Source organism: Pogoniulus pusillus, chromosome 22 (genome assembly GCF_015220805.1).
Source record: "Pogoniulus pusillus isolate bPogPus1 chromosome 22, bPogPus1.pri, whole genome shotgun sequence".
In the NCBI taxonomy this organism is placed as follows: Eukaryota; Metazoa; Chordata; class Aves; order Piciformes; family Lybiidae; genus Pogoniulus; species Pogoniulus pusillus.
Window position 1 is genome coordinate 18,440,531 of NC_087285.1, and position 14,634 is coordinate 18,455,164.

The 14,634-nt window shown below is 48.2% G+C and overlaps 1 protein-coding gene across 1 annotated transcript; it reads left to right on the top strand.

Annotated features, from left to right (window-relative positions):
• Positions 1–661: 661 nt before the first annotated feature.
• NMUR2 (neuromedin U receptor 2) lies at positions 662–9,239 on the top strand. Its single transcript, XM_064161314.1, has 4 exons — positions 662–1,381; positions 7,251–7,335; positions 7,947–8,072; positions 8,980–9,239. The coding sequence occupies exons 1-4, from the start codon at positions 662–664 to the stop codon at positions 9,237–9,239; spliced, it is 1,191 nt and encodes a 396-aa protein (XP_064017384.1).
• Positions 9,240–14,634: the final 5,395 nt, after the last annotated feature.

Sequence of the window (14,634 nt, forward strand, 5' to 3'; positions counted from 1 at the left end):
TTAAAAAGGGCTAAAATATTGCAGTAGCCTAATTTCACATGAATGACTACGAAAACGGGTTGGCTCTCTGCTGCTCAGGCTCTGCTTTCAAGTACTTGCTGCCACAGATAACCAAAAACCCAAAAAGCAGCAGAGATCTGAAAATAAGAATCATGCCAGTTTGGGCTTGGGTTCTATCTCTGGCTTTGTTTTTCTTTGCTTATGGCTCATAACTGCATGCAGCATGAATATCATTTGGTGGCAGCTATTTGGGAGGTCCTGGCTTTCCACCCTGCTACGTTTTGCAGCTGCCTCCCATCCTATCTTTTCAGATTCCCAGCTCTTTAAATCTCACACTTCTGATTCTGTAAATGCATCTGCTACAAGTGGCTGAAACATCTCTTCTCACTCTATAATCTAATACACTTAGTGAGCCAATGAGTCCGTGTGAAAGGAGGGGCTTTCTGGCTGAGGACTCCTGGCAGGGGAACAGCTGTTACAACAGCAAAACCTCCACTGCAGCCAGGCAAACACTCGCAGCTCTCACTGCCTTCGTGCCTCTGGCTCTGGCAACCCCTGCCTCTCTTCCTCTCTCTGCCAAAATAAACCAGTGGGCAAACTAGCAGAGAGAACCTTAGAGAAGACTGGAGCTCAGTGGTGGAACCTTTCAGCAGCTCCAGTAATGGCCTGGATGGGTAACATCTCCTGGTTTAATCACTTTGCTCTCCACGAAGACCGTTTCAGGAGTTACTTAAACAGCACCGAGGATTACTTAGCCTTCCTGTGCGGGCCCAGACGGAGCCACCTCTTCTTGCCCATGGCTTTGGTGTACTCCCTCATCTTCATCGTTGGGGTGGTAGGCAACTTCTTAGTTTGCCTGGTAATCCTCAAGCACCGGAACATGAAGACCCCAACTAACTACTATCTCTTCAGTCTCGCCGTCTCAGACCTGCTGGTGCTGCTCTTTGGGATGCCGCTGGAAGTCTACGAGATGTGGAGCAACTACCCCTTCTTGTTGGGGCCCCTGGGCTGCTACCTGAAGACGGCGCTCTTCGAGACGGTCTGCTTCGCCTCCGTCCTCAACGTCACCACGGTCAGCGTGGAGAGATACATTGCCATCCTCCATCCCTTCCGTGCCAAGCTGGAGAGCACTCGCCGGCGTGCCCTCAGGACCATCGTGGTGCTCTGGGTCCTCTCTGTCGTCTTTGCCCTCCCCAACACAGGCACTCACGGCATCATGCTGCAGCGGTTCCCCAATGGCACCCTGCTCCCTGACTCCGCTACCTGCACTGTAGTCATGCCCATGTGGATCTACAACTGCATTGTCCAGATCACTTCTTTTCTCTTCTATGTGCTACCTATGGGGGTGATAAGTGTGCTGTACTATCTGATGGGGCTAAGAGTAAGTCCTACTCCAGCTGTGCTCAGTGTCTTCTCAGCTCATTTTCATCTGTTTGTGTCTGTTTATGTCTTTTGAACCTTTTTCTTCCTTCCCCTCCATCCTCCTCCCCACAAACAAACAAAAAAGCAAAAGTATTAAGCAAAAGTTTTTTCCTGGAGAGAGTGGTCAGGCACTGGAATGAGCTGCCCAGGGAGGTGATGGATTCACCCACCCTGGATGTGTTTGAGGGTGGTTTGGATGTGGTGCTTAAGGATATGGTTTAAGGTGAATCTTGTAGAGTAGGATTCTTGGTTGGACTTGGTGACCCTGAGGGATTTTTTCAGTCTGGATGTTTCTGTGACTCTTTGATTCTGTATTTCAACCTTCTGAAAACAGTGAATCCAACTCCTCTGGTCTATCCCCATTCTGAAACGAGTGTAGGTATGCTGGGGAATAATTTACTCCCCTGTTGTTGTCCTGGGTTTTTTTGTGATTACCATCACTGCTGCTATTGTTTGAATGCTACTTAAACCTTCAAGGCTGCAAACTGATTCTACCCTGTCTGAGACTTGCACCTTTGCAGTAGAAGGAAATTGAGCAGGAAGAAAAGTTACATTAAAAGAACTTTAAAAGGAGCATGCTAGTGCTTCTTCCCTGTTAGTTGTTTCCCCTCTTCCTGTGCCTGTGAAATTTTCATTGCATTACTCTGTTTTGCTCCCTCCCTGGAGAAGGTGATAATATTCAGCTGTTAAAACTCACAGAGCTGTCATCAGCTGCAATTGCTGCAGCCAGCAAATTCAGCAATCACTTCTGCAGGTAGCTATGGCACAGTTTCTTCACTGATTAAGGCTATCTCAGAGTTCATATTCACTCTCTCTTCAGAAAGTGAGACTTAGTTGTACCCAATATTCATCATTTAAACTGAGGGATAAAACAATCAGTGCCAGAGTATGACAGCACAAAGCAGTGCAGCTCTGAAGTGCACAGCAAATAGAATCATAGAATCAAGCAGGTTGGAAGAGACCTCCAAGATCATCCAGGCCAACCTAGCACCCAGCCCTAGCCAATCAACTAGACCATGGCACTAAGTGCCTCATCCAGGCTTTTCTTGAGCACCACAGCAATGACTTTTTTCTTCTCATATGTCACATGTGCTTTAAAAACATAAATCCTACCTCATTGCCTTGAGTTTAACTTAAAGCTGAAAAGCCTGTGCCTGATCACATAGCAAGAGAGGGATGCAACATGCTGGTAGAGACCAATGAACTTATTGAGTAACAAGAAACTCAACAAAATCTCTGATGGTGTATATAGAATTTTGTTGTGCTGGTTCAAGAGGGACATAGAATTGCTTGAGAGAGTCCAGTGCAGAGCCACAGAGATGGTGAAGGGGATGGAACATCTCTCTTACGAGGAGAGCCTGAGGGAGCTGGGGCTGTGCTGCTTGAAGAGGAGACTGAGAGGTGACCTCATCGATGGTCATGAATATGTAAAGGGTGAGTGCCAGGAGGCTGGAGCCAGGCTCTGCTGGGTGATGCTCAGGGACAGGACAAGGGGCAATGGGTGGAAACTGAGGCATAGGAAGTTTCATGTAGACATGAGGAGGATTTTTTTTCCTGTGAGGGTGACAGAACCCTGGCACAGGCTGCCCAGGGGGCCTGTGGAGTCTCCCTCTCTGGAGATACTCAAACCCCTCCTGGATGTGTTCCTGTGTGATCCAGACTAGGTGATCCTGCTCTGTCAGGGGGCGTTGGACTGGATGAGCTTTTTCCAGCCCCTGACATTCTGTGATTCTATGGTTGATGCTTACTGTTATGCAAACCTATATAGAAGCAATTTTTCCCTACCTTGGGAAAGGCCACAAGGTTTAACTGCCAAAGATCCATAGCTCACAACAGATCTTCAATGCAATGAATGAGTTAAATCATTCCCACTACTCAGTGGCTGTCATGGGGACTTTCCATAGTTTCCCTGGAAAATGTGACAAATAAGACCTGAAGGGAGGCAAAAGTGCAGAAATCACAGCTGTCAAGAAAAGAACAGGAGAAACCCTGGAAGTATTGAAGATTAAAATAACTTTTACTCATGGCAGACTACATTCCCGATCCCCATCCCAGAAGAGAAGCTAGGTGCCAGCTGAGGGCTGCTCCCCAGGACTTCTGCCTGTGTTCACAGATGTGCTCAAGCCATCTTTCCTTAGGGCTACTGCAGTCCTTGTTTATCCCTCTGCTCTTCCCTATATCCAGAGTTGCAGATTTGGACAACATCCTTCCCAGGTACCACTGCACTATGCTCCAAACTGCAATGTCTTTCTTTTTCAACAGCAATGGCAAAAGACTGCTCAAGAGAAACCTTCCTTTAGCTCTCACAGAAGATGAAATCTCTCAACTTCCAGCAGCATTCAGCATCTCCTGAGTGCCACATGTTGCTCGTAGACTGTAGTGGGAGGAGAGCTCAGACTTGATCTGAAGATGGTAGAGAGGCCAAATTCAGCAGAGACATAGGCACTCCAAGCCCAGGCATGGTGGAAAGGGAATGTTCTCAGCCAGGGTGCTGAGAACACCCTGGAGACTCTGCTGATGTTTCTTTCAGCTGCCTTTGGACTGAGACAAGTTACTTTTGCCACGACTGGTTGAGATTTCAGTATCAAAATCTATTTTGCTCCCTAAATGCCCAGCTGTTAAAAACCAGGATCACCTCTGGACAGTGGCCACCTTTGACTAATTTCTGCAGAGCCTCACATATTGTGGAAGGGTTTGTCCTCCTTCCATGGAGGCTGTTCAGCAGACCTTGCACCCACTAACACCCAGCAGGCTGCAGCTCCGCAGACCATTTGCAACTGCTCCAGCCAAAGCACCGAAGCAGGCAGGGCTGGGTGCTTTAGCACGAGCAGTGTGGGGTCTGCATCTCCATTCTTCCATCAGCTGCAAAGTCAAATCACCACTCATGTCAGGCTGAGTAGCCTATGGAAAACAGTTCCCATGGGTTTGCTGAGTGGCCTCACTAGGTTTGCCTGGGGATAAGTGAGGCCCTAATTTCACTCTGCCTTTTGATTTCCAGCACAAAATGCTGTAGCTAATAAAGATGTGTGTGGAGTGTGGAAATCCAATTTCCAGTTTCTTGCTCCAGACACTTGAAATTTTCTTGCACTGAAAGAGTAACTTTCATCTCCAAACAACTCTGCATAGCCTCATACATCCACAGTGATGCAAAAGTAGCAAGAGGCATGGCTGGACTTCTCCCTGCCAATCCATTGGAATGAGCCCAAGTCACAACCCTTTGCTCTTGCTTTTATTTATTTATTTTCCCTTCCTCTTTGCCCTAAATCTCATTGCTTTATTAAATTGCAGCTGCTGACTTATACTTAGTAGTTGCACCTCCACCAATTAGCACTTGAGGCTAAGAAGGAGCCTTATAGCATCATCAAAACAACAGAAGGAAGGTGAGAAGTGAAGATTCATGTTTCTGGTTTATTGCAGCATCAGGGTTCTGTGTTCTCTGAGGCTTTGGAATATCCCTTGAATGGATTATTGCTGAGCCTAAAAGCCACTGAAGGGAAATTGGGGGTTTTAATCAATCTGAGCAGGTTTTTATTGCTAGATGTGTCTCAAATCAACTGAGCCTCTTCCTTAAGCAACTATGTCTATGGCTAGAATTTACAGAGGGAGTAATGTAAAGCACGAGAGGCTGAATTGTACTGTAATTGAATACAGTTCTATTTACATGTGCTTCCCTTCCAGGGCTTTCATGAGTAAACAGAAGACTGAATGAAGGCCTCATTTGATCATTCTTACAGGAAAGCATCACTAGTCAAAAATCAGGAAGCAAAGTGGCAGTGTGAGAAAAGCAAGAGCACACAGCAGCACTAGCATCTTTTCACCAGGCTTTTACAAATGCAGGCTGAGCTCTGCCTTTTCCCTCATTCCTGATATTCTTTCCCATGCAATTAGAAGTTTTGTTTCCAGGTGCTCTCAGTTGGAAAAAAAAAAAAAGGAATAAGGTCATGCCAAGTCTGTTGGATAGTCAAAAGTTTCCACTTTGGGAAACAGAATCACAGAATGTCAGCGGCTGGAAGGGACCTTCAGCATTCATCCAGTCCAACACCCCCTGACAGAGCAGGATCACTTAGTGTAGATTGCACAGGAACACATCCAGGAGGGGTTTGAGTAACTCCAGAGAGGGAGACACCACAGGCCCCCTGGGCAGCCTGTGCCAGGGTTCTGTCACCCTCACAGGGAAAAAAATCCTCCTCATGTTTACATGGAACTTCCTATGCCTCAGTTTCCACCCATTGCCCCTTGTCCTGTCTCTGGGCATCACCCAGCAGAGCCTGGCTCCAGTCTCCTGGCACTCACCTTTTGCATATTCATAACCATTGATGAGGTCACCTCTCAGTCTCCTCTTCAAGCAGCACAGACCCAGCTCACTCAGGCTCTCCTCATAACAGAGATGTTCCATCCCCTTCACCATCTCTGTGGCTCTGCACTGGACCCTCTCAAGCAATTCTATGTCCCTCTTGAAATGAGGGGCACAGAGCTGGACACAGTACTCCAGAAGTGGCCTCAGCAGGGCAGAGTAGTGGGGCAGGAGAATAGGTGGGGTTGGTCTCTTCTCCCAGATAACCATCAACAGAACAAGAGGACACAGTCTCAAGTTGTGCCAGGGGAGGTCTGGGCTGGATGTTAGGAGGAAGTTGTTGGCAGAGAGAGTGATTGGCATTGGAATGGGCTGCCCAGGGAGGTGGTGGAGTCGCTGTCCCTGGAGGTGTTCAAGCAAAGCCTGGATGAGGCACTTAGTGCCATAATCTAGTTGATTGGACAGGGCTGGGTGCTAGGTTGGGCTGGGTGATCTTGGAGGTCTCTTCCAACCTGCTTGATTCTATGACTCTATGATCTCTCATCCTCTTAGGCACAGCCCCTTTAATACACACCAGAATGGCATTGACCTTTCTGGCCACAAAAGCACATTGCTGGCTCGTGGTTGATCTCACATCAACTGGGACCCCCAGATCCTTTTTCCCTTCAGTGCCTTCTAATGGGTCAGTCCCCAACCCTACACTGATACCTGTGGTTGTTCTTTCCCAGCTATCCATAGAATCTTTCTTTTCTAACCAAAGCCATTGTCCTGCTTACCTGGACCTGGTCTTATCTCCAACTTGTTTTGATTTATGGCCACTTTTTGAAGGCCAGGAAAAACTGCTGCAGGGAAGAAAAAGCCACCTTGCTGTAACTAAGCTGTGTGTGGCTGAATTGTGTGCATTAAGCACACTGCCTGTCTGCAAGAGAGCAGAGAAAGGCTTTGTTCAATAAATGGTTTGAATATCAACTAGTCCAAACACTCAGGGCATGAAATGAACTCCCTGGAATTCAACAGGATTTATTTTTTTTTTTCCCCAGTGATTACAGCTGTGTTTTCCTGAGGCTTCTCAGGGTTGTATTTTGGATCATTGGTTTGTGCTTAATTGTGAGGAACCCTTTTAGGAAAACAAACAAACAAACAACGTGTTGCTAGATGAGAAAATAATGCTTAGCAAAATACTGTTCAGATAAAGTCAGTTGAAAATAATGCCTTGCCCAGGGAGGTGGTGGAGTCACCATCCCTGGAGGTGCCCAAGAAAAGCCTGGATGAGGCACTTAGTGCCATGGTTTAGTTGATTGGACAGGGCTGGGAGCTAGGTTGGAACTTGGAGGTCTCTTCCAACCTGGTTGATTCTGTGATTCTATGATCAAACAGACCATGCCATGGTCTAGCCTTGAGCTCTGTGGTAAAGGGTTGGACTTGATGATTTATGAGGTCTCTTCCAACCTTGGTGATACTGTGATACTGTGATGTCTGGTAGGGATTTTATCTCCTGTCTAAAATCTCCTTTGGTTTCCCTTCTTTTTTTTAGTTGAGAGGAGACAGATCTTTGGAAGTGGAGGAAATGAATGTGAACATTCAGAGACCATCCAGGAAATCAGTCACCAAGATGCTGTGTAAGTAATGAGTCGCTCTGTGTTTTGTCTCCTACTGACCAAAGGCTTGGCCAGGTCTTGAACTGAGCAGATTCACTGGAGACAAGAGCTATGAGATGAGTAGCTGTGAGCAAAATGAAGATATACTCTTTTAAAGGCTTATTGTTCCTTTCTCTGGACTTTGGGAGTAAAAGGCCATGACTGCTGCCAAAAGACTCAGAAGTCAAATGTTCTTCCCCAAAACAAGAGGGTGTTGAGCAAACCTCCAGGGCAGATGTTTGCATGGCACTCCCAGCCTGGCTTTTTCAGGCCTCTAGGGAGAATCTGTCTTTGTTTCAGAGTTCAAGTAGTCTGACTTTGTAAAGAAGGACACACATCTGGTTTGCAGCACCTCATGAATCCTGCCTCAGACAAGCCACATACATCACCTATCACTTAGTGCCATGGTCTGGTTGATTGGCCAGGGCTGGGTGCTAGGTTGGACTGCATGATCTTGGAGATCTCTTCCAACCTGGCTGAGTCCACGATTCTTTCAGAGCTATCTGTGCTCTGTGCAGGCCAGTGAGCTACACTTGCATAACTGATGTCTTTCCACACTCACTTGCTTTATTTCTCTCCTTTCTCCATTGCAGTTGTCCTGGTGATGGTTTTTGCTATCTGCTGGGCTCCATTCCATATAGATCGACTTTTCTTCAGCTTCGTTGTGGAATGGACTGAGCCTCTGGCTAATATATTCAACTTAATTCATGTTGTGTCAGGTAAAGCTTTCTTCTGCTGCTTGCCCAAAACCAAACCTGTTTGTGAGTGGTTTGCTTCAAACGTGCAGTCACTTAGGGGGTAGGTGAGGTGAGATGTGCGTGGAAAAGCTTCTTGTTTGGTGAGCAGTGATGAGAACTGTGACTGAAGTCAAAGCCACAAGCAAGTATCTGCAGCTTTTCAGGTCTGGGAATGCTTGTTTGAAGTGTCTGAGTGTTCACAAAGAATGCAAACAAAAGAGGGTCTCTTACATCATTATCAGCTGATTTTCCCCTCTTGGAAACATGCAGAAATGAGGTCTGCCCCCATTCAGCAGCAGGCATCTTCCTCCAGAGGGTCTCTGAGGCAAATGGGAAAGCTTACCAAATGGCAAAAGACAGCTCAAAAGCAGTTGCTGTCACCAGATGGTTATGGCCCAGCCAACCATCATATCAAGGCTTTTTTGAAAGAGGAATCTTATTTTCAGTCTGCCATGGGAAAACATTAAATGTGGCCATTAGGCAGCTCAGACAAATCCAATCTTCATGCAATTGTCCCGTCGTGTTGTAAGAAATTAGCTCCCCTTGGCTGGAAGTTATCCTCTGACAGCTTTGATGGGGGCACCAGCTGTGCAAACCCTGCTGTGGGGATGAGGGCAGTGCTGGAGGCAGGTCAGTGGAGCACAAGGGAGAGCTGGCTCCTAAACAGCTGGAGATAGTGAGCTCCAGTCTCTCCGTTCCATTCCTGAGTGCCGCAGAGCCTGAGCTCGTCTTGGCAAGCTCTGCCTGGGTGGCAGCAGGCAGACACCATGTCACTACCTCCTTGCACCCAGGTTTGGTCTTCCCTGTAAGCAGTGAACAGATTGTCCTCTTCTGAGACTGTACCACACCAAAACGAGGTCTCTGTCTCCTTTCCCCCACCCTTCCCTAGGTGTTTTCTTCTACCTGAGCTCTGCTGTGAACCCCATCATTTACAATCTGTTGTCCCAGCGCTTCAGGATGGCTTTCCTCAGCATCATCTGCCCCTGCAGCAAGCTCTGGGCCTCTAAGCATCCCAGTATCAGAATTCCTGCCCAGCAGAGTATCATCTTGATTGAGGACCACAATCTTGTTGACTCTGCTGAAGACACAAGTGTCCCTGGCACCCACAGGACATCAGTCAGCAGCTCTCAGCTCTCTACTGGCCTGTGACTTTCAATGTTGTGATCCAGGTGAGAGAGAAGTTAAAGGAAATTATTTCAAGAAACAGAAGAGACCCTGCTAAAAGATTGAATTCTACAAGAAGAGCTCACAGTTGTGTCTCCTTGAATCAATCATTGAGGAGATTGCAATTAGCAGGTGGCTGAGAAGCACTCTATCACCACCAAGTTAATAGGAGGGACTGGAAATCTCAGCTTGCTGGCTGGAAGCTAAGCCAGCAAAGAGCTGCCTCACAAAAATGAGACACACTCCCAGTGTTACAAACAGAGAAGGGAGACACAGCTTATCCAGGTCCTACTGAATGGCTCTTTGTACACCAGCCTAAACATCAATGTATTTAGTTTGAAATGAGGCAGCTTGCTGCACTTGTCCATCCACTTCCAGCTTTAAGCAAGCCAGTCTGGATTCCCTCCCCTATGGTCTTCTCCAGGTGTAGCTGCTGCTAGTCCCTCCTGGCAACAGGAGCAAGCAGGCATGAACCAGCTGGGCTGACAAACACCAGACACCAGCAACAGCTATTTCTGGTCCAGAAGAACCAGGGAGCCAGAATTATGAAAAGCAAACTTTTGCTTTCAGATCTAGGCCAAGATTTGGGCAGGGGGTGGTGATCAATGCTTTGGATCATGGTGTCCAAAAACCCAGCATTTAGTGGATTGCTTTTAGCAAGTCTCAACGTTATTGTCTTATCTCCTCACACTGTGCCTGACAACAACTGGAGAGTGCAGAAATGGCACATGTGTGACACAAACTCACCTCCATTACCTGGGAAATGGCCAGTGCTGGGGAGGTGGTCAAGAAAAGCCTGGATGGGGCACTTAGTGCCATGGTCTGGTTGATTGGATAGGGCTGGGTGCTAGGTTGGACTGCATGAGCTTGGAAGCCTCTTCCACACTGGTTGATTCTATGAGGATCTTCCTGGTGTGACTCCTTTGCTCAAAACACAGCTAGTATGGGAGGCTCAGGGGTGACCTCATTGCTGTCTACAACTACCTGAGAGGAGGCTGTGGGAGGTGGGGTTGGGCTCTTCTGCCAGGCAACCAGCAACAGAACAAGGGGACACAGCCTCAAGTTGTGCTGGGGGAGGTCTAGGCTGGATGTTAGGAGGAAGTTGTTGGCAGAGAGAGTGATTGGCATTGGAATGGGCTGCCCAGGGAGGTGGTGGAGTCACCATGCCTGGAGGTGTTGAAGCCAAGCCTGGATGAGGCACTTAGTGCCATGGTCTAATTGACTGGCTAGGGCTGGGTGCTAGGTTGGACTGGATGATGTTGGAGGTCTCTTCCAACCTGGCTGATTCTATGATTATATGATCTACCCAAGGATTGTGGAATGTTTGCAGTCTTTACAGGCCTATCCTCTGCATTGGACAGTTTCATGTTCATTTATTAGCCTGGGCTGAGCCTGATCCTGTACAAGTGGAATGGAATAAGTCCCTGCTCTACCCTGTGTCCTACAGATTGGAACAGCTTCTTAGCACTGCTTGAACCTGTGCATTGTCTCTGCCAATGGAGCCTGTGCTCATACTCCAGCAGACTTTCCATTTGCTCATAGCAAGTGGATTGCAGAAGTCAGAAATCTACACAGAGGCAGAAACCATCAGGAACCAAGGCTGGAAACTATTCACAGTGGAACTGGCATTAACCTGCAGGGTCAGAGGAGACGATGCAAAGACAATTAAGAAGGGAGTTTTGCAGCAGTTTTGCATCTACTGAATTCAGGTTTTGGCACACATTACATTGTAGGGTCTGGAACCTCTCCTCATGCCAGTCATGCAAGCAGATCCTGAAGGCAGAACACTTACACCCAAACTGATGAGTTCCTGAGCTCCACCTACTGCAAGGTGAGGACCTTGTGGAGTTTTGTCAAGGGAAGGCAGGCTGAGTCTGCTGCAGGGCAGGGAATGCATCAGAGCTCCACGTCCTGAGTTTCAAAGCCTGCTTGTGTGTCAGAGAAATGGCTCTCCTGAGCACCATGAGGCATGCCTAGGTTTAGCCACCACACTGGGCTCGGGCTTGGCACGCACTGCCACAGGAAATCATCCACTCTGTGTCACCAAGGGGCTGAGACTTAAGTTACAGAGCCAGAGTACACAGAGTTATCATAACAAATAAGGACACTGTGTGCAGAAAGGCTTGTGCCAGTCTGACCACTGGGGATCCAGACTCTATTTCTCACCACGGAAGGAACGAGTTATCCTTCTGCTACAGTGAGCTCTTACCTTGTTTGCCCCAAAGTCTTCTGTTTTGACTCTCACTGTGAGACTTCTGGGCCAGCTGAGAGCTGAGGTGTTCATGACAGCTGGAGAGTCACCTTTTCCCAGCAGCCCAGGGGGAGGTTTAGTCCATGGTTTCTGTTAAACCCATTTTACCAGCTGCAATCTAGAGCAACAAGCCATGGAGAGGGCAACAGATACACAGAAGGTCCTGGAGAGATAAAGCAATTCATGCTCCCTGAAGACACAGCTGAAATGCTTTGCCACCCCCAAGTGGACACTTGAGTTTGTTAGTGAGATTTACCTTTCTAACCAGTTCTGTATTGTCACGGTGTGCCTCCATTGCAGGATGAAGTGTGTTTTTCCCTCTAGATTTGCTGCTCGGGTAGTGCCTTGCTGCCTGTGAGCTATCCAGGTCCCTTTTCTCCCTGTCCAATGCAGGACACTGAGCTCCCAGAGGCTGTGGACCACACGGGACCTCCTCCCTCACTTGTGCAGCTCCTTAAGTGAGCTCAGGGGCTTATACCCCTCATCCCAGCTGTATGACACTGAAACCTCCTGTGTCCCAAATCCCCAGCTGAAGCAGAAAGGAGACAGGATACTCTGACATACTCACACAGCCACCATGTGATGGAGACATTCCTCTGCAAGACTTTGGAGCTATTTGTGCATTTGAGACCAGAAGGTATCTTATGCTGCTGCACAGAAAGCCACCCGTGAGGGATGCCTCTCTCTTCCCCCTGCTTTGCAGACAAACTGCAACCTTCCCTGCAAAGATCTGGGCTCCTCAATCAAGAGAGATGTTGAGGTGCTGGAAGGTGTCCAGAGAAGGCCAACGAAGCTGGTGAGGGGCCTGGAACACAAACCCTATGAGGAGAGGCTGAGGGAGCTGGGGGTGTGCAGCCTGCAGAAGAGGAAGCTCAGGGCAGAGCTCATTGCTGTCTACAACTACCTGAAGGGAGGCTGTAGCCAGGTGGGGTTGGGCTCTTCTGCCAGGCAACCAGCAACAGAACAAGGGGACAGAGACTCAAGTTGTGCCAGGGGAAGTATAGGTTGGATGTTAGGAGGAAGTTGTTGTCAGAGAGAGTGATTGGCATTGGAATGGGCTGCCCAGGGAGGTGGTGGAGTCACCATCCCTGGAGGTGTTGAAGCAAAGCCTGGCTGAGGCACTTAGTGCCATGGTCTGGTTGTCTGGACAGGGCTGGGTGCTAGGTCGGACTGGATGATCTTGCAGGTCTCTTCCAACCTGGTTGATTCTATGTTAAGTTCCCTGTGAGAGCTCATCTCAGCATCCTGAAATGGAAGCAACTGATGAGCTTTGCCCCTAACGATTAGTCAATGTTCGCTGAGGTTTTTCTTCCAGCAAGGTCAGTGCTTGAGTTGTTTATCACTCTGCCCTGATATTTACCTGGCTAAACTTCAGAAGCAGGATCCAGACCTGAAAACACTGAGAAGATGGATAGAGATGTCTCAAAAGCCAATTATATTCCCTGATTGATACATTTCATAGCCAGCTGCTGACAAGTATTGGCAGCTGCCTGAGGAAAGCTCATGCTGCAAGGAAACAGAGACCAACTCACTTTGGCTTCAAAGTGGTCCAGAGAGAGAAAGACATATTTATTTGAAATCAAGCATGACTTCCTAGACAGAACTGCCTATTGATTTGTTTCTCTGCTTCTGGTTCCCTCTGGGAAGCACACGAGTCTGTGAGCACAAAGTGTGGAGAGCAGGGGCAATGCTCCAGCACTCGGAATGAAACATGGACAGGCTGAAATGTGTTGCAAAGAAGCACTTAAAGGAGAGAAGAATTGCTTGCATTGGCCCTGAGTGATACTCAGATCTCAGGCCAGGGTTCAGCAGTGGAGGAAGCATCATGACAGCAAGCAGACAGTTCTCTTGAGCTTATATGAAGAGCTTTTGGACACTGCCTTGTTTAAACTGTGGTTTATGAGTAAAACTAAACGTACACCTCGGCTGCAGAGCAGGTTGTATGTGTCTGTGTCACATAAAAATAAACACATTTGAGTCTCTGATGCATTCTCAGCAATCCTTGTGCTTCTTTTTTTCCTCCTTCTGATTTCCTACTAAGTGCCTCATCCAGTCTTGAAGACCTTCAGGGACAGCAACTCCACCACCTCCCTGGGCAGCCCATTCCAATGCCAATCACTCTCTCTGCCAACAACTTCCTCCTAACATCCAGCCTAGACCTCCTCTGCCACAACTTGAGACTCTGTTCCCTTGTACTATTGGTGGTTGCCTGGCAGAAGAGGCCACCCCCCACCCCCAACCTCCCTTCAGGTAGTTGTAGACAGCAATGAGCTCTGCCCTGAGCCTCCTCTGCTGCAGGCTGCACACCCCCAGCTCCCTCAGCCTCTCCTCACAGGGCTGTGCTCCAGGCCCCTCACCAGCTTCGTTGCCCTTCTCTGGACACCTTCCAGCACCTCAACATCTCTCTTGAATTGAGGGGCCCAGAGACTTTCAAGCAGTTTTCTGAGTCCCAGCTGGGATTTGGCAAGGAGCAGTGGCTGCACCCTCAGCCCATGGTTGGTTTTGTTATGCACCTTCTCCTCAGACATTGCCCTGCTGAGCATTTCACTGACTGAGGAGTCTTTGGCCACCCCACTCCAATCCTTAAGATCTCTGCTTTGCTGATCCAGCACAGTTCCCCAGGTGTCTCTCACCTTCAGACAGGGGAGAGCACACAGCTATTGATCCCTTCCTTGGGATCACCACTCAGACTGCCTGAGCCCCCTCTTGTTTTCCTGTAAATGGCTGCCACCAGTTAAGATTTAAAGCCCCCAGTTACTGTAGCATGCCCAAAAGAATAAATGTCTCCAAATTTCCAACCTGGCTGTTTGTGTGACTCTGTAACCACCTGTGTCCAGGCTCACAGCCCAGAGCAGTGCAGATCAGTTTGCACTCCTGCAAGCCACAAGCATGAAGAGGCAACGACATTGCTGGAGTTGCATCTAGTTTGCTGTGCTAGTTTGAAGCAGGCTAGAACGTTTTGGTGAGAGGAACTAGATCATAGGCTGTGAAGGGAAAACAATGGTGATGTCTGCTCCCCTCAGAGTCTTGCTGAAGGAAGTAAACATTGGATAACACTCTCACCATTTTGCCTCTCTCTGCTTTGGGCTTCTGGCTGAGCTGCATCTCCCTAACCTCACCTTCCACTCA

What these genes read in the sequence shown, in the direction of transcription:
- NMUR2 (XM_064161314.1), top strand. Translation starts at nt 662, where the DNA reads ATGGCCTGGATGGGTAACATCTCCTGGTTTAATCACTTTGCTCTCCAC. An exon ending in ACTATCTGATGGGGCTAAGA is followed by an intron (nt 1,382 to 7,250) that starts GTAAGTCCTACT and finishes TCTTTTTTTTAG; the next exon opens with TTGAGAGGAGACAGATCTTT. An exon ending in CTTAATTCATGTTGTGTCAG is followed by an intron (nt 8,073 to 8,979) that starts GTAAAGCTTTCT and finishes ACCCTTCCCTAG; the next exon opens with GTGTTTTCTTCTACCTGAGC.